The 18,397-nt window shown below is 35.8% G+C and overlaps 1 protein-coding gene across 11 annotated transcripts in view; it reads left to right on the top strand.

Moving 5' to 3' along the window:
- Nucleotides 1-18,397, top strand: part of GNPDA2 (glucosamine-6-phosphate deaminase 2) — a 28,768-nt gene that overhangs the window by 8,118 nt on the left and 2,253 nt on the right. For 4 of the 11 annotated variants that reach the window (XM_051842496.2, XM_017337507.3, XM_070068177.1 and 1 more), the window contains exons 3-7: nucleotides 1,570-1,671; nucleotides 2,733-2,915; nucleotides 8,609-8,793; nucleotides 11,221-11,395; nucleotides 14,343-15,646. In XM_051842496.2, the coding sequence (XP_051698456.2) occupies nucleotides 1,570-1,671; nucleotides 2,733-2,915; nucleotides 8,609-8,793; nucleotides 11,221-11,395; nucleotides 14,343-14,404 (707 nt within the window). In that variant the 3' untranslated portion in view covers nucleotides 14,405-15,646. Of the gene's footprint in view, nucleotides 1-1,569; nucleotides 1,672-2,732; nucleotides 2,916-8,608; nucleotides 8,794-11,220; nucleotides 11,396-11,919; nucleotides 15,647-18,397 lie in introns of those variants that run through there. The other 7 variants (XM_051842493.2, XM_051842498.2, XM_051842492.2 and 4 more) reach the window with 5 other exon arrangements.

Genomic DNA, 18,397 nt, shown 5'->3' with positions numbered 1-18,397 from the left:
CCAAGCATGAAGCCAGGAGCCAGGAGTTCCATCCAGTTCTCCCAAGTGGGTGGCAGGAACTCAAGTATTTAGACTGGCTTTTACTGCCTCCCAGGTGCATTAGCAGGAAGCTAGATTGGAAATAGAAGCAGGATTTGATCCCAGGCACTACAATATCATGTGCGCGCATCTCAAGTGGTGGCTTAACCAACTGTACTGTAACACCTGCCCCTGTGTGCAGTTTTTTATTCTGTATTTGTTCTGTCTTGGTTTGTGATATTACTGGCAATCAGTACTCCAACCAGGATTATTAGGGCCATGTCACTTGTAAGAATACAGAGAATGTAGCCTTTCAGTTTGGAATTAAAATTGAAAACAACTACAGCAAATTTAGAAAACGGACAGGCCATTCTCAAGTGACTAAATTCATTTGTTTCTGTGGTGTCACTTAATGAAGCACCAGCAAATCTTTTTCAAATATCAACCTTTTAAAAGAATCACATTCTAGGAGCCAGCACTGTGGTCTAGTGGGTATAGTTGGCACCTGCAGTGCTACCATCACTTTTGTCTACCCGTTCAGGACCCAGCTGCTCCACTTCCAATCGAGCTCCCTGCTAATGTGCCTTGGAAAGCAGCAGGAAATGGCCCAAGGCCTTGGGCTCCTGCTCTCAAGTGGGAGATCTGGAAGAAGCTCCAGGCTTCAGATTGGCTCATCTCTGGCTGTTGTCAACATCTGGGGAGTGAACCAGCAGGTAGAAGATCTCTCTGTCTCTCTCTTTCTCTCTTCTCTCTCTGCCTCTGCATCTGCCTCTTTGAAACTCTGCCTTTCAAGTAAATAAATAAATATTAAAGCAAAAATAAAAAAGCATATTCTTTTTTTTTTTTTTTTTTTTTTTGACAGGCAGAGTGGACAGTGAGAGAGAGACAGAGAGAAAGGTCTTCCTTTGCCGTTGGTTCACCCTCCAATGGCCGCCGCGGCCGGCACACCACGCTAATCCGATGGCAGGAGCCAGGTACTTCTCCTGGTCTCCCATGGGGTGCAGGGCCCAAGCACTTGGGCCATCCTCCACTGCACTCCCGGGCCACAGCAGAGAGCTGGCCTGGAAGAGGGGCAACCGGGACAGAATCCGGCGCCCCGACCGGGACTAGAACCCCGTGTGCCAGCACCACAAGGCGGAGGATTAGCCTAGTGAGCCACGGCGCCGGCCCTAATATGACCTATTTATGTATCATTTATGCTAGAACATTTCTTTCAGAAAGTGGGATGTTTATTTTTATTTTAATTTAAGTGTCTTCCCAGAAGTTTTGTCTTAAAATGTAATAGCAGTTCCAAAAACTCAACAATAAAGGAATAATTTTCCAAACTTTAATTTTTATTGACAGATTTCCAGCTTAATTAGGCAAGTTCTGGTCGACTAATGTTTCAAACTATTGTAAAGACATCGGTTCAATGTTTATTTGTAATTTGAAATGTATTTAAATTAACATTTATCTAGTAAGTTATAGATTATTTAATAAATGAAGTAAGTATAAATGTTTTTAAAATGATTTTTATTTGATGTTAGAAAATGGAATCTTTATCTGTTTTAGGGAGTACACCTTTAGGATGCTATAAAAAGCTAATAGAATATCACAAAAATGGAGACCTTTCTTTTAAATATGTGAAGACCTTTAATATGGATGAATATGTAGGTAAGCTATATTTGAATCTATTGGATATGCAGTATATTTGCTTTTCAGTAAAATGAATATATTTTCAGAATATTGTTACTTTAATTTATATCTTGGATATAAGAGTATATCTGTAGAATAAAATGTCCTACTGTGTGATAAGATTGGGAGTTTATGTAAAAATCTGTATTTTTGTGATGACTGCTCAGTGTAGTGGGAAGAATCCGGGACTAGAAATCATTCATCTTGGGCTCTTGTCAGTTATCCATCATGTAACTTTGCACTTGATCTTAGCCAAAAGGCCAAGAAGTGATTGTCATGTAACTTTGAGCCAGTCATTTTCATTTCTTGATACCTTTTTTTTTTTTAATTCTTAAAGCAGAGTTAAAAATCATTGTTGTGGGAAAAATTTAAGTAATTTTATATAAAAATAATTAGTAAAATAAAGACTTTTAAATAAAAGACTGTATTTTAACTGTGTAGCTTTTATAATGTATTTAACATTTTTTTTTACTTACCTGGAAAGTTCTGTATTATTTTGAAACTGTATTAAAAGATAAATATAGGAATGTTTTTAATGGTAATGTGATAGTCAAAAAAACTGATTCAATATACTTTGCACGTGTGTAAGAAAAATAGATGATGAACATGGCTAACATTTCAGTTGAATTAGCTAATTAATTTATTTTGAGCTTAAAAAAAGTCTGTTCCATTGATTAAAATTTTGTGTTTTTGAGATGTGGAGTAAGGTGGTTACTTGTACATGAACTAGACTTCTTGTGTTTGAATCCTGGCCTCTCTGTAGGACTCTGTGACTTGAGAAAAGTTCTTTGTGTTTCATTTATCAATAATATGAGAATGATAATAGTGTTTCCATAGATGTTTTATAAGTTAATTGCATTATACATATATGTAAAGTGATAAGATGCTGGGCCTTTAATACGCACATATTGCACAGAAAGTGCTATTAAATAGAATATGGCATAAAAAGGTTCTATTTCAAGTGGCATTTGTTGCAGAAAAAGAAAGTTTAGATTTATTTCTGGAATGAGTTAAATTTTATTGATTAATTTCATATTTAGGACTTCCAAGAAACCATCCTGAAAGCTACCATTCGTACATGTGGAATAATTTTTTTAAGCATATTGATATTGATCCTAAGAATGCTCATATCCTTGATGGGAATGCTACGGATTTACAAGCAGAATGTGATGCATTTGAAATGAAAATTAAAGAAGCTGGAGGAATAGATCTTTTTGTCGGAGGTATATGAAAATATCTTGTCTATAAGCATTTACCTACTAATGTTTTAATTCAGTGTCTTCCAATTTTAATTTAAATAAAAATCATCCTGGCCGGCGCCGCGGCTCACTAAGCTAATCCTCCGCCTTGCGGCGCCGGCACACCGGGTTCTAGTCCCAGTCGGGGCACTGGATTCTGTCCCGGTTGCCCCTCTTCCAGGCCAGCTCTCTGCACCCCATGGGAGACCAGGATAAGTACCTGGCTCCTGCCATCGGAGCAGCACAGTGCACCGGCTGCAGTGCGCTGGCTGCGGCAGCCATTGGAGGGTGAACCAACGGCAAAAAGGAAGACCTTTCTCTTTGTCTCTCTCTCTCACTGTCCACTCTGCCTGTAAAAAAAAAAAAAATCATCCTAACCATTGTGCAATATGAAATGAACACCAGTGACAGTATGAACCCACCTATTCAGCTGGTTGTTTCTAATTTATTTTCATCAGAATTATCTGAAGATTCTAAGAGTTAACAATCAGAATTACTTAAATTGTTCCTTGAAAGGCTGGTACCTCTCAAGGTACCTCTGTTAAAATCTTATAATTACCTCTTTAAGGTTAACAGTTTATCATATTTTAAGAGAGGAGTGATCTGTTCCTTTTCTTAAATGATAAGTTTCTCTCTTTAGCACTTCTTTAGAAGTCCAGTCAAACCTACTATTATATTACAGAATTGAATATAAGTTTACATGAGGAACAAGTGGGCAGATCATTTAAATGGCTTCATCTCTTGAGAAAGTCATTTAAGAATGTTGTAAGACTTTATCATCAGCCTTTAGTTAATGAGTTAAGCTGCATAATTGGCTTAATAAATTCCAAAATGAAAATGAATGTTTAATTAACCAAATACCAAATATAGGTAATATACATATATAACCAAATACTGTTTGAAATATTATATATATGTACACACACATATGCACGCGCACACACATGTGGGCGGAATCTACAATAGGAGGAACAGTTTCTTTGTAACAACATGGTTTTCTGTTATCAGTATGAAACATCTGAAACAGATTAGATAGCTGCCATCAGAATAGTACAATATCAACTAAGAAATTTTTTTGTCAGATTCTTTAATGTTCAACTAAAAATACTAATGTTCTAAATTAACAAAATTGTATATATATGTTTGTAATTTGTTGGAAAACTACTCAAAATTACATAAACTAAAGCTGTATTTAGTATAATTTATGGCTGAAGTGGCCAAGTATGGTTGAGGTAGTTGGTTGTCAGTATAATTAAATCACTTATAAAACAGGATTAATATTAACCATTATAAAATTTGTGAGAGTTAATCACACTTTTACATGTCTAAAACCACACATATATATTGATGTGTATTTGGCACTCTTTATTACTACAGTCTTCTCTTTTCTCTGAAATGAAGATGCTGACATAGTTGTGCCTCAGTTTATAGAATTTGAGGTTTTTAACCAAATTACTTGTGGACATCCAGATATCTATATAAATAACAGAGCCAATGCCAGTACTATATATTTTGTGTGTAAATAGACTGGTAATGTTTTTTTTTTCTTTAATCTGAGTAAGTCCAAGTTTTGATTTTTAAAATAGAAAATTATCTATGTTTTGAATAAAATTTACTAATATTACATTAGTAATTCTGTAGATTACTGATACATATTCCAAATTTTTTCATTTGGTTTAATTTTGAGGTAATGACCATTTGTACCTGCTAATATCAAGGCTAACACAAAATCCAGTGAGAATGTTTGAGAGTGTACTGAATCCCCACTCTTTAGATTTGGTAAACTCCATACTAAATGAAATAGAATTAATGTAATATAATATACCTCAACTCTTTATCTTAGTTGTATCAAGAATGTTTTCACTCTTTTGCTTTATGCCTTAAAAGTATATTAGTTGTTAGAGGTTCATTGAAAATGACTGAAGAATGTCTTAATTAGTGGCCTTTTTTTCCCCTATTTATTAACTCTCACATGCATCCATGTGACAAATCCCTTGCAGACTCAGTACAAGGAAATGGAATTTATTGAGGGTAAAAATCTGATAAGAACTGTTTTAACTCTGTTTTGTACTTTTGTCCTGCTTTCCAGGAAGCATTCTTAGCTTAATGTGTTGTTTAAGGCAGCAACTCTTATCCAATATTTGTGGTAGAAATCACTCCTTTACACATAGCTTTAAATCATTTCTTGTTTGCTAATTTTCTTGGTATGTTTTCTCACTGTAAACCATCTCCTTTCTCTCTTTAAACTAGATGGGGCCTAAATTATAATTATTTATTTCTATCACTCTTACTAAAAATAACTTTTTTTTTAACCATTTTAACCAGTTAGGTTTCCAGTAGTAGTCTACCTCTCTCCTTAACTCAGCCCCCCCCTTCAAAAAAAAAATTTAAGAGTGTTTCCTTGTCTCTAACATTCAACTGTAGTCATGTGATGGCCCAGGGTCTGTACCATTTGAAGGATGCAATTACTCTGTCCATAAGAAGAGAAGGGTTAGCTTACTGCATTTTCTTTGAATTTTTTCCTCTTTGGGATACTTTTTTACTCATTGAATGTGTACTCCTAAAAGAATCTCATTTGATTCTTTGCATTTATTGATCTGGGTTAATTATCATTGGATTTTCAAGATGAGGCTTGGTATCTGGGTCTTACCACTTGCCCTTCTTTTGTTCCAGGGTTTGGTTAATAAAAACTCTAAGAACTGTGCCAAATGGGATCAAAATATCAGCTTTATTAAAGGTAAAGTTGGAATAGAGATTGCAGGTTGGGCTTGAAGCCACAATGGGGTTTTCTACTCCTCTGCATTGGAAACAGAATGAAAAGAGCTCAAGAATGTTAATCTGCTATTATTCACTCCAGGGCATTAATGCAGGAGTTCTAACACCTTGTTAGAGAAGTTTAAAGAGAAAATATATATTCTAAAAGTTCTTAGATTTTTTTCTGATGGCAAAAGTGTTAAGAGACAGAGTAATCTTGAATTCCTGCCTGCCCCAACATTAAGATAAAACTTGGACTTTTATAAATAAGACCTAAATATATTAACTTTTAAAATACCATTTTTTTTCTTTGTTTTTTAAAAAAGAAAAAAAAAAGGTGGAGGAGATCTTTAACCTTCTGTTACATAATTGGATTATTTGGTTTGCCAGTAACTGCAGTTGACTGAAAGTAAATGAACTGGAATGATATTGGGGTAGCACAAAACTGAAGGAAGAGTTAAAACAACCAATTCTTTGGAACCCGAGATCTTAGAATTAGGCTCTGATCACCCTTGTCCCTGCAGTGCTATCGTCCAGTGCTTCAGTTCTAGATGCCTTCTTTCTAGATCCATAGTCAAAATTCTAACTGGGAAAGAGATTCTGATTGGTTCAACTTGGGACAAGTGCTTATCTAGAACACAAACACTCTGTGTAAGAACTGTAATTGTTTAGCTTCTGTAGTGAGAACATAGCAGAAGAGAAATTGAGAGATTATACTACAAGACCAAAGAATAGCAACCATCATTCATTTATTCAATTATTATTTATTGAGTGCCACCCATGCATATGTTATTTTAAATGGTAAAGATACAGTAATGAAGAGGAAGTCCTGACTTTCATGAAATTTATATTCTGCCTGCAGGAGTTGGGAATACTGGGGAGACATATAATTTATATGCTGAGCTTTGGAGCTGTTTCATAGTGGTACTAATGTCTTAATGTAGACCTAGAGGCCAAATACAAATTGGCCACATTTGAGACGCCACTTGGCCTAGCCTTTAAGACACTGCTTGGGACACCCACATCCATATTTGAGTGCCTGGGTTCAAGTCCTGACTCCACTTTCAATTCCAGCTCATACACACACTGGTGTGCAGTAGGTGATGACTTAAGTGGCTAAGTCCCTGCCACCCATTTGGGAGACACAGATTGAAATCCTGGCTCCTGGTTTTGGTCTGCTTGGGCTCTGGCCATTGCAGATATTTTGGGAATAAACCAGAGGAGGAAAACTGTCTCACTCAGTGCCTTTCAAATTAATGAGTATATAATTTTTTTAAAGAATTTACTGCATTAAAAATAATTTTTAGCAGGAAACTCAGTTTTTAATTAACCATGGCAATAAGTGAATGTATACCTTCTCCCTTATTAATCTTTGCTTATAATTTCAGCCTACCTGTACACATCTGCGTGGCCCAAGTCATCTGAGAGTATTAATCTTAGTAAACTTATTTTTTTCTGGAGCTTTATTTTCCTGATTTCATCCTTTCTTTTCACATATATAGAGAAATATAAATATTTGTACATATGTATACCTAAGAGGAGAAATAGAACACTTACAAATGTAGAGAGAAATATGCATCTATAATTATAATTTATAAACAGATTAGTAGAAGTAATCTACTGTTGTAAACACATCTAGGACCTCACATTCAAAATGTATGTGCCCACATTAAAAGTTCTTAGATTGTTGTACTTTTGGAAACTATATCTGTTTTATAGAATATTTTATTCCTTCATTCTTCAAAACCAGGTTACTCTGTCATATACCTGGGCTTTGGGAAATTTTGCTGGAGTTACATATTGTATGGTGTGTGTCTGTAAGGTGTATACCTGTCTTTGCATCAAAGTAAATGTACAGAATATAAATGTAAAAGATATTTTAATGACTCGAGAACTTGCAGGTTTAGTTTTTGATTGAGTTTGCCAGAATCTGACTAATTACTATGGCATGTGTTCATAAAACTTGATTTATTTCATGGAAAGATTGTTGATTTCATGAAAAGAATTGTTTCCCATTTCTTCCAAATAAGGGGTACTACATTCTTATCTGTATTTTAGAGGCAATGTTAGAACATTAGAGCTGGCAGTAGGTCTCTGTAAAGCAGTGTTTTTGAAACTGATTGTCACCCATCATTATCAGTTTATTTCATCAGTAGTCTGTTGCATCTAGAATTCCCTTTTTGTTTGTTTTGTTAATGAAACAGAATGTAATAGAAAGTAGCTTGAATGGCTTCTAAGGGTAAGTATGAGTTCATGCAATTCTTATATATCTGTGTGTATCTGTAGGTACAGTAAATAACAGATTAGAGTGTTGAGTGTTATTAAAATAGTCAAAATTTTGAAAAAATTGCTGCTATAGATAATATTTTATCTACTCTATACATTTTTGAAAGTAAGGAAACTAGAAATAGGTTCACTGTTTAGTTACCGCTTCTGGAGTAGCAGCAGTTAGAGTGAAATATGAATTTAAAGGCCACTGAGTTGGGAATCACAGACTTAGATTTGATTCCTGTCTTAGTTTAGTATTTGCTAAATTTTAACCTAAATAAGTATCGTGTTTTCCTTAAGCTTCCAAGTTTCCTTTTGTCTTAAAAAAATTGGTGAATATGCATGTGAAAGTGCTTTATAAGCTCTGAAGTATACTAAAATAAGCTAATGCTTAATTTTACTGCTATCATTTGAATCATGGTAGCTCAATGCTAAGCATTACAGAAAACATGGAAATATCTATTGAATCAAATATAGAGACAAATATTTTAATGCAGTATTAGGAATCTAGCTATAAAATGAAACAAGGTAAGTGTGTTTATAACTCTTTCCTTTCTGTTGAACCACATAAGACTTTGAGCAAATGCTTTTATATCTGTGAGAAACCCTGTTTACTTTATATGTACATTTGTGTGTTTGTGTATTTCTTTTGAAAGGAATTGGTCCAGATGGTCATATTGCTTTCAATGAGCCAGGATCCAGTTTAGTATCAAGGACAAGATTAAAGACTTTAGCAATGGACACTATTTTGGCAAATGCTAAATATTTTGATGGAGATTTATCAAAAGTGCCAACTATGGCTCTAACTGTTGGTGTGGGGACAGTGATGGATGCTAGAGAAGTAAGAATTAAATGTTCTTTGATCTTTTCACTTTGATGTTTATCTATTTTGGAGTGGAATAAGTGACATTTTAGTTGTGTTGTATTTGCAGTATAAATTGTTTCCTAGTTTTTAGTTTAGTAACTTTTGTTTAGTAACATTACCATATTTAGGAACCAAATAAATTAAGTTTTTCAGAACTGTAATTTAAGACGTAAGTACCACATCTTTTTAGTTACTGCTTCACTTGCCTATTCTTGCTTCACAGTTTGGGGTTTTAAAATCTCACTGATCAGATATGTGTGTGTGTGTGTGTGTGTGTGTGTGTTATTGCAAAGTCTTGTGAAAGGACTATTGGGACAAAGATTCAGTGCTAGTCATTCTACCCTATTTTTGAATCCTCAGGATGATTTACCATAAAGTGCTTCTTGACTAAATATAGGAAATATAACCCAATTGGTTTCTAGCAAAAAAGAACCTTGTTGAGAGTTAGATCAAATTTGGTATATTTGAAAATGTAAGAGCTCTGAGTAGTAGAATCTGCCTAATTTTAAAGTTTTTAATTGGGCTGCCGTTTCCTTCCTTGAAAACAACAGATTCTATCAGGTCTTGACTATAATTGATTAAATTATATGGAAACCCAAAACTGTTTCTAGTAGCAGGACTTAACAGGTTCAGAGGAAAAAATGAGATTTTGGATCATGATATCAAACACCCAACACGGCCTGTCCCAGGGTAGATATTTAGTACTTGTTGGGAATAGTTTCTATATAGTTACATTGTAGAACTATAATAACTTTAACATTTATTTTTAACAACTATAAGGAAAAAAATCACATTTGAGAATTTACATCACATAACTTGTATTGGTTGAATTGTAAAATTCAAATTCACTGCTAAAGATGATGATTCATTTTGACACATGTACCCATATTTTCATATGTTCTTTGAATTATTTCATAGGCAGTTATGGATTTGAGATCAAGAGCTTGGATTTTCTGTAGTTTGTATACATATGGGTTAGACTGTCGCTCCTTTGAGTAAAAGCCTAATCCTTTAAATCTAGTTTTTGTTCCAAGACAACTTTAGATAGTATATGTTCAATAAAACAATCTTCAGATTTCTCTAGATTACTTTTTTTTAATTTTTTTTTTTTTTTGACAGGCAGAGTTAGACAGTAAGAGAGAGAGAGACAGAGAAAGGTCTTCCTTTTTTCCGTTGGTTCACCCAACAAGTGGCCGCTATGGCCAGCATGTTGCAGCTGGCACACTGCGCCGATCTGAAACCAGGAGCCAGGTGCTTCCTTCTGGTCTCCCATGTGGGCGCAGGGCCCAAGGACCTGGGCCATCCTCCACTGCACTCTCAGGCCACAGCAGAGAGCTGGACTAGAAGAGGAGCAACCGGGACAGAATCCGGCACCCCAACATATTTAATTTTTTTATACTCACCTGGTAAAGTAAGGCTGAGAATTACTGAACAAGACTATAGGAAATGGTTAAAGGAAAATCAACATGTAAATGTCTGTGCAAACTCCTGTTTCCCTGTAGAGTTTATTCCATCCTATTTCAACATTTAGCAACTATCACTTTATTTATTTGAAAAGGAGAGTGGCCGGCGCCGCGGCTCACTAGGCTAATCCTCCGCCTTGCGGCGCCGGCACAGCAAGTTCTAGTCCCGGTCGGGGCGCCCGATTCTGTCCCGGTTGCCCCTTTTCCAGGCCAGCTCTCTGCTGTGGCCAGGGAGTGCAGTGGAGGATTGCTCAAGTGCTTTGGCCCTGTACCCCATGGGAGACCAGGATAAGTACCTAGCTCCTGCCATCGGATCAGCGCGGTGTGCCAGAGCAGTGCGCTGGCCACGGCAGCCATTGGAGGGTGAACCAATGGCAAAAAGGAAGACCTTTCTCTCTGTCTCTCTCTCTCACTGTCCACTCTGCCTGTCAAAAAAAAAAAAAAAAAAAAAATTAAAAATAAAGAAAAGGAGAGTGAGAGAGCCTAGTGAGCCGCAGCGCCGGCTCTTTCAATATCTTTTGTTTTCATTTTCTTTTGTTTTTCTGAAATGATTTGTTACTTTTAATGGATTTGACCAGGTTATATAATTCTTTAAAGGCATGTCATTCTGCTTTTTCAAATGAGCCCTTTTGTGTCTTTTTCATATTTGCCCAGGTCTCTTATGTATCAGTATGTATTTTACTAATAATCATAGATGTTACAGTATATTTACTTACAACCCTAGGCAAGATACTATTTTGCTTGTTAAATGAGAAGCACTTTGTGTTTACCTGTTACCTTAACAAGAAGAAATAAGGAGTTTGAACTATGAAGAAATTGGGGAGCTATTTATTTTTGTATCAGAGGAATATCAGTTAAAAATCTGCTTTTAAACAAATAGTTCTTACTCATTTGTCACATTTTTAACTACTAATTAAAAATGATGTTCATGATTTTGCAGGTAATGATCCTCATAACAGGCGCACACAAAGCATTTGCCCTGTACAAAGCAATAGAAGAGGGAGTCAATCATATGTGGACTGTTTCAGCTTTCCAGCAACACCCTCGAACTATTTTTGTATGTGATGAAGATGCTACATTAGAATTAAGAGTTAAAACTGTGAAATACTTTAAAGGTGAGCACTGAATTTCAGAAGTAGACTGTGAGATTTTCTATTGTAGAGGACAGTTAAAACTTAGTATGACTGTTGAGTTAAATTCTACACTGTTGCCTATTAAAAACCATTGTACTGACCATAGATAGGTCTTTCAAAAATAGAAACTTTTCACCTCAGATAACTGTAGCTGCTAGGATAGTTTCCTACTTTTGTTTCAAGAATAGAGTATCTTCAGTCTGTATTTTCAGTAAAGGCATTTTTTGAGACTCAGAATTTTTTAAATAGTTTACTTTCATATTGTATGTAGAAATCACCCAAAAAGGAAATGCATCTATACCCTTTCTGATTTTCTTTTCATATTTACCAGAAGTCCCTCAACCCCACTTCCTCACAATGTTTAGAACCTAATCAAAGGTTTTATTTTCATAATTTCAAACAAATGTATTCCCAGATATTAAAATTATGAAGGGAGCAGGTATTGGGGTATAGCAGGTTATGAAACATGGGAAGCTCACATCCCATATCATATTCCCTGATTCCAGTCCCAGGTGCTCCATATTTCCAATCCAACTTCTGCTATACACAAATGAAGGACCAAGTGCTTGGATTCTTGACATCTACATGGGAGACCCACATGGAACTCCTGGCTCCTGGCTTCAGCCTGGCCTTAGCCCAACTGTTGCAGGCATTTTTGGAGAGTGAACCAGCAGATAAGACATTTCTGTCTCTCTCTCTCCCTTTTAAATAAATAAAGTGATAGTGGCTAAATGTTGAAATAGGATGGAATAAACTCTACAGGGAAACAGGAGTTTGCAGACATTTACATGTTGATTTTCCTTTAACCTTTTCCTGTAGTCTTGTTCAGTAATTCTCAGCCTTACTTTACCAGGTTGAGTATAAAAAAATTAAATATGCTTGATGTAATTGGTGCTTTATAAGAATCACCTCAGTGATGAGTTATGAATAGGGCAGAGCTCCTGGATAGAGATTTACTCATATATTTCCAGGTAGTCCTTCAGATTTATTACAAATATTAGATTCCTTTTTAGTTAATAAAAAAAAATCCTCATCCATAAATTAAAGTGCCAGTTTTAAGGAGATTGATCTAACATGGTCTTTTTCTAGTATTAATATGCTAAATATCTGCATTAGTCTGATTTTGTCCAATGTTTTTTTAAAGATTTATTTATTTGAAAGGCAGAGTTAAAGAGAGGCAGAGGTAGAGAGAGAGAGATCCAGAAGAGGTCTTCCATCCACTGGCCGACTCCCCAAATGGCTGAAATGGCCAGAGCTAAGCTGATACAAAGCCAGGAGCTTCTTCTGGGTCTCCCACGTAGGTGCAGGGGCCCAAGACTTGGACCACCTTCTGCTGCTTTCCCAGGTGCATTAGTAGGGAGCTGGATCAGTAGTGGAGCAGCTGAGACACAGCATGCATATGGGATGCCAGCACTGCAGGCAGTGGCTTTACCTGCTAAGTCAAAGCACTGACCCCCACAATTTGTTATCAGAAAATTTTTACATTATAATGAGTATTTAATAACAGCCGTACTTCTATGACCAGGCACTGTTCTAATGCATACTTATTTACTTTATTCTTATAACAACAGTTTAATGAGAGCACTATTTTACTTCCATTTTAAGTGAACTAACATTATTTAAGATTTATTTATTTGAAAGAGTGATGGAGAGGGAAGAAGAGACAGAGAACATGATCTTCCATCACTGGTTCACTCTTCACATGACTGAAACAGCCAGAGGCTGGGTCAGGCTGAAGCTAGGAGCCAGGAACTTCATCGTGGTCTCCCACATAATATATTAAGTATGAAAATTATCCTTATAGGGTGACTCCCTAGAAAATTACATATCTTCAAAATAACATGGCTGAAATTGTGTTTAATCTTTGTTGTCCTTTGTGATTAGACCCTACAGTATGCTATGGAGAAGGTAGCCTTCTCTCATTTCCCTTTACCAGAGGAATGGAGTGCTTATCTCCCTTCCCTCCTTTGAAGAGGCTTCTCAGCGTTTGTCTTTTGGGGAACACATCAGTGCTCTTTGCATACCCCCTAAAGTTGGTCTCCCTCACAGACTTGATTTTTGAGTGCTTTTTTGCAGCCTTCCTAACAAGAAATATTTACTCTTCTAACAAGTTTCGTATATTCTCAGTCTAATAATACCATTTTCTGACAAAACAGATATCATTAACCTCCAAAATACAAGCTCTTTCATTTGTTAATTAGGTCACAGTATTTTCAAAAAATTTTCAAAAGAAATATAGGATATGAGTAACTAGAAAATAAGTTAATTCTCAGGAAGCTTTAATAAGCAGTCAAAAACATACATAGTAATTATAAAATGAAATTTTAAATCTACTTAAATTTAAATTTCTACTCTAAATTATTATTTTGTATTTTAGTAAACCTCAGTGTGGAATGGGTTAATCTGATCAACCTTTGTCATCAGTACACATGTGCCAAAATAACAGAAGAACAATTTGCTACGTGAACAGATAGGATTACGTTGGAGAACTAAAGCTACCCTAGTATGACAGCCATTTTGAGCCCCTCCCTGGAGTGTAGTAGAGGAACTCCCAGAAGATCAAATCAACATAAACTCTTAGATATAATTAGAATGCATTTACCAAGTCAGTGATCACATTTATCTCCTCATACTGAAGCTCTCTGGATAACTGTTACTAATTCTGTACCTGCACAATTCTATATCTACACTGTTTTGTAAATAACTTTAAATTAGTATTTACAATACTAGTAATTGTGAATTAGTATTTACTAGGTAGTTTAAACATTCTGAAATGTTTCTCTTTGCATTTTTTTCAATAAACTTAACCATTTCTTTAAGATGGAAACCAGATATATATACTATATCTTATACATCTTGTATCTTAAAGTAAATGAAGTAGTTCAAAATTAACAAAACCACAACTAGGACTGTGCTTCTTTTCTTTAAGGTCTAATGCATGTGCACAATAAACTTGTGGATCCACTACACAGTATGAAAGGAGGAGATTGAAGGAGATTGAAGCAAAAGTCTGCTTGAATGAACAGAACACTTTAAGTAGTAGATGAATTTTCAGCTATGCAATATGATAAAGCATGGGGAATTCAGAAAATTGCCTTTTTAAATAAGTCCAACACGTATGTTAAACATTCCATATTTAGAATTAGTGTCTATTTTACACTAGGGTTTAGGAGTAGTTGGCTTACACAATTGACTATTAATTATGAAGTACAGAAGCCACATCACCACCTATAAAACAGCGTAAAAATGAAATTTCTGCCTGTTTAAAATCATTTTAAAGGTAAAGATGTGCACATAAGATACCAATTGTGACAGGACTCCAGCGGCAATCACAGATTTTTAATTACAAGATTACACTCCAAGCCTTTCAAGTATCAACCATCACCACAAACCTTTCCTTTTGGAATGCTATCCTTGTATTTCCTGTGCATTATATACATGCTTTTCTGCACGTGGTTGCCTTACATATCTTCCTGCAGTAGCATTTGGACATCAACCGTCCTGCTGTTATTTGTAAAGGAAATAAGAAGAGATGACAGTGCCTAAAAGTACAGTTTACATCCTTTTGAATATATGTGTAAGTGCATGTTTTTGTGCACCACCTTCTATAGCACTTTTTTATAAATACGCTGTGATTTTTATTTAATGGCTTGGGTTCATGCCCTTACTTTAAGAATCTTGGCAGTTAAGAGCTTTATATCTAGATAGCAACATATGTAAGAAAACTCTTTTAAAAAGACTATTTTCTGATTGTTGTTATACTTCATAAATGATTAGCTTTATTTCTTATATATCAAATGCCTAAAAGAATAATATGAAATTAAATTGTAAACTATTTTAGATTGCCATAACTTGCATAATGAAAGTGCAAATAAAATTCTATTGTTTTCTATCTTTATCTCAAATAAAGCTTATAGCAAACAAATAAGTTATCTAAATTTCATTTCCAGAAGTGAAATTAACACTTGCATTTGAGAGAATTCAAAAATTAGTACCTGTAAGCCTGCATTTACTTGTGGTTTGCCATTAGGAACAGTATCTCTGCCTGTCATTTGTCAGTGTTAATTCCATGGCCAGTAAAAGCAATGCACTCTTGCCTTTGTATTATTTTATTTTGTATTTATAAGCCTGCCTGGTAGAAGAACCATTATATATAATCTAAATACTTTATTGTGATTATAATGTACTTCAGTTAAGCTTAAAATATTAATAAAAAATGAAATACAAATAAAACAAGGGTAAATATGCTGCTTTAATTCCAGATGATGACATTTTAATAGCCTTATAAATAGATTTTAAATTCCTTAGGAGTGTCAGGTCTTTAGCCATTTGGACACTTGCATCCCATATCCAAGTGCCTGGGTTCAGTTCCAGACTTGACTTTGGATTCCAGCTTCCCATTAACGTGCACCATTGGTGCAGCAGGTATGGCTTAGTTGGGCCTCTGCTATCCATGTGGGAGACTCCAATTCAGTTCTCAGCTCTTGGATTGGCCTGGCGCCATCTCAGCTATTACGGGCATTGAGAAATGGACCAGCAGATGGGAGAATGACTGTCTGCCTTTCATATAAATAAAATAAAGATAAAATAGATGAGTAATGAATTGGTAACATCTTCCTCTCCCACTTCTGGTAATAGTAACAAATTGTTACCTCAAATTACCCTACCTTAGAAGGTCATATGTATGGCATAATAGTGAAAAAGTTAAAAATACATGTTTTAGTGCATAGTTCACCAATTATTTTGTGATTTAAAGGCACCAGTTCAAGTCCTGGCTGTTCCACTTTGATCGCACTCCATACTAATGTATTTGGGAAGCAGTGGAAGATGGCCCAAGTACCTGGGACCCTGCACCCACATGGGAGAAATTTAAGAAGCTCCTGGGCCAAGCTCCCACTGTTAGAGCCATTTGGGGAGTGAACCAGTGGATAGAAGGTCTCTCTGTAAACTCTGCCTTTCAAATAAATACATATTTTCCAAAAAGAAGCTATTGTTTGAATCCCAGCTGTCAATAACTGTGAACTTACGCAGTAAGTCAGTCTTGTCATCTTCCCCTCAGTTATTAAGAGTAAATAAGGGAAGCCAGTAGCTCTGGTGGCTACTTTATCATTGCTTAAACATGTTTTAAAAAATGTGTGGGTACATTTTTAAATGCTTTTTCAAAAATATATTGTTTTGGAGCCAGAGCTGTGATGTAGCGGGAAGAGCCGCCACCTGCAGTGCTGGCATCCCATATAGGCACCAGTTCAAGTTCCGGCTGCTCCACTTCTGATCCAGCTCTCTGCTATGGCCTGGGAAAGCAGTGGAAGATGGCGCATGTCCTTGGGCCCTTGCACCCATGTGGAAAGACCCCGAGGAAGCTCCAGGCTTCAGATCCACGCAGCTCTGGCTGCTGAGGCCAATCGGGAAGTGAGTGAACCAGTGGGTGGAAGATCTCACTCTCTCTCTGCTTCTCTGTGTAACTGTGTGTCAAATCAATCAATCAATCCCCAAAAAGAGTATTGTTTTTAAAATGAAATTTGAGTTGCAGAAACAAAGAGCTCACACCCACTGGTTCACTCCCCAACTGCCTGAAATGGGTGGAGGGGAGGTGACTGAAGCTGGGAACTGGGAACTCAGTCCCTGTTTCCCATGTGTGTGTCAGTAACTCAATCACATAAGCCACTACCCAAATGCCTCCCAGGGTCTATAAGCGAGACGCTGGAGTCTGGAATGGAGCAGAGTTTCAGACCCAGATATTTCAACATGGGACACAGGCATCTTAAGACATGTACTAGACCAAAAGGCTGCCCCTAAACATTTTCATGTTTGTTAAAATCTTACTAATGATTAGGTTTTCTGGGGAAAACATTTAGAAGACACACAACTCTAAACTGAAATCATCTGATTGGAAAAGTGGCCTGGAGAGGAAAGTTAAGTTTATGCTAAGATCTGGAAAATGGTTTTTTTGTACTATTGGTACAAATAAGACTTTTCTAAAGAGTCACAGACTAAAGGATAAAATTTGTCTGAATTTAAAATATACAAAGACTAAGTACCATATACCTATTCCATATTATGTGACAGGTACCAACTTGAAACTTTCCCTGGACAGAAATTTTGCCTAGGGAATTACACTGCCATTATTTAAAATACTATTGTCATAGAGTTCCATATTTGTGTTCTCTAAGCTACAAGGAAGAAGGTACATGAGCTGATTAACTTACACAACTAGACTAAATTAAAGAATAACCTCTACATATAATTTTAGGCACATCCCCACTGTCTTAACATTTTAAAATCTCTTAACAATCTTAGTATAATTCAGTTACTGCTATTCTTAATCCTAAAAGATGCAATGTAGAAGCCAAAAAAATTAATAGCTAAATTATTTTATCTTGTTACAATACAATCTGTATTCTGGTTTGTGCACTGAGTAAACATAGGATTTAAGAGCTTAGAAGTTAATAGAGCCATTTATAGGTTGTGTGATCCTTGGTAGGTTATTTACCTAAAAGCTCAGTCTTTTCCATTATGAAATTTATATAACTAAGCTGTCTTTAGTTACAGTGTTGCTAGTACCAACCACTTTAACTAGATGGACTAATTAAGTATGAGACCTTTCAGTATCAGTAATAAAAAAATACATGAAGACAAAAAGTTATAATTCACTGAGTGCTTAATATGCGTCATGTACCCTTCTGAATCATTTGAAATGTGTTGTCTCACCAAACCTTCATTAAGAACCTATGGAAGCAGCAGTGGTATAATCCTGATTTTACTAAAGAAACAAAAGTGAGTTATGTGGCCAAGGTCACCTTACTAGTGAGTTAATGAACACAAATTTGAGACTACACAATTTGGCTTCAGGATCCTAGCTCTTATCCACTCACCATTCCCTTTCAAAGAAATGCACTAAAGTTATTTAAATCTGGGAACTCTGAAAGTAACAAGAAAGTTTTACAGTTTTCATTATTATTGTCAAAATAAGTTACAATAAAAAGT

The sequence above is a fragment of the Oryctolagus cuniculus genome, chromosome 2, assembly GCF_964237555.1.
Source record: "Oryctolagus cuniculus chromosome 2, mOryCun1.1, whole genome shotgun sequence".
Lineage (NCBI taxonomy): Eukaryota > Metazoa > Chordata > Mammalia > Lagomorpha > Leporidae > Oryctolagus > Oryctolagus cuniculus.
This window is presented reverse-complemented; position numbering and strand designations above follow the sequence as displayed.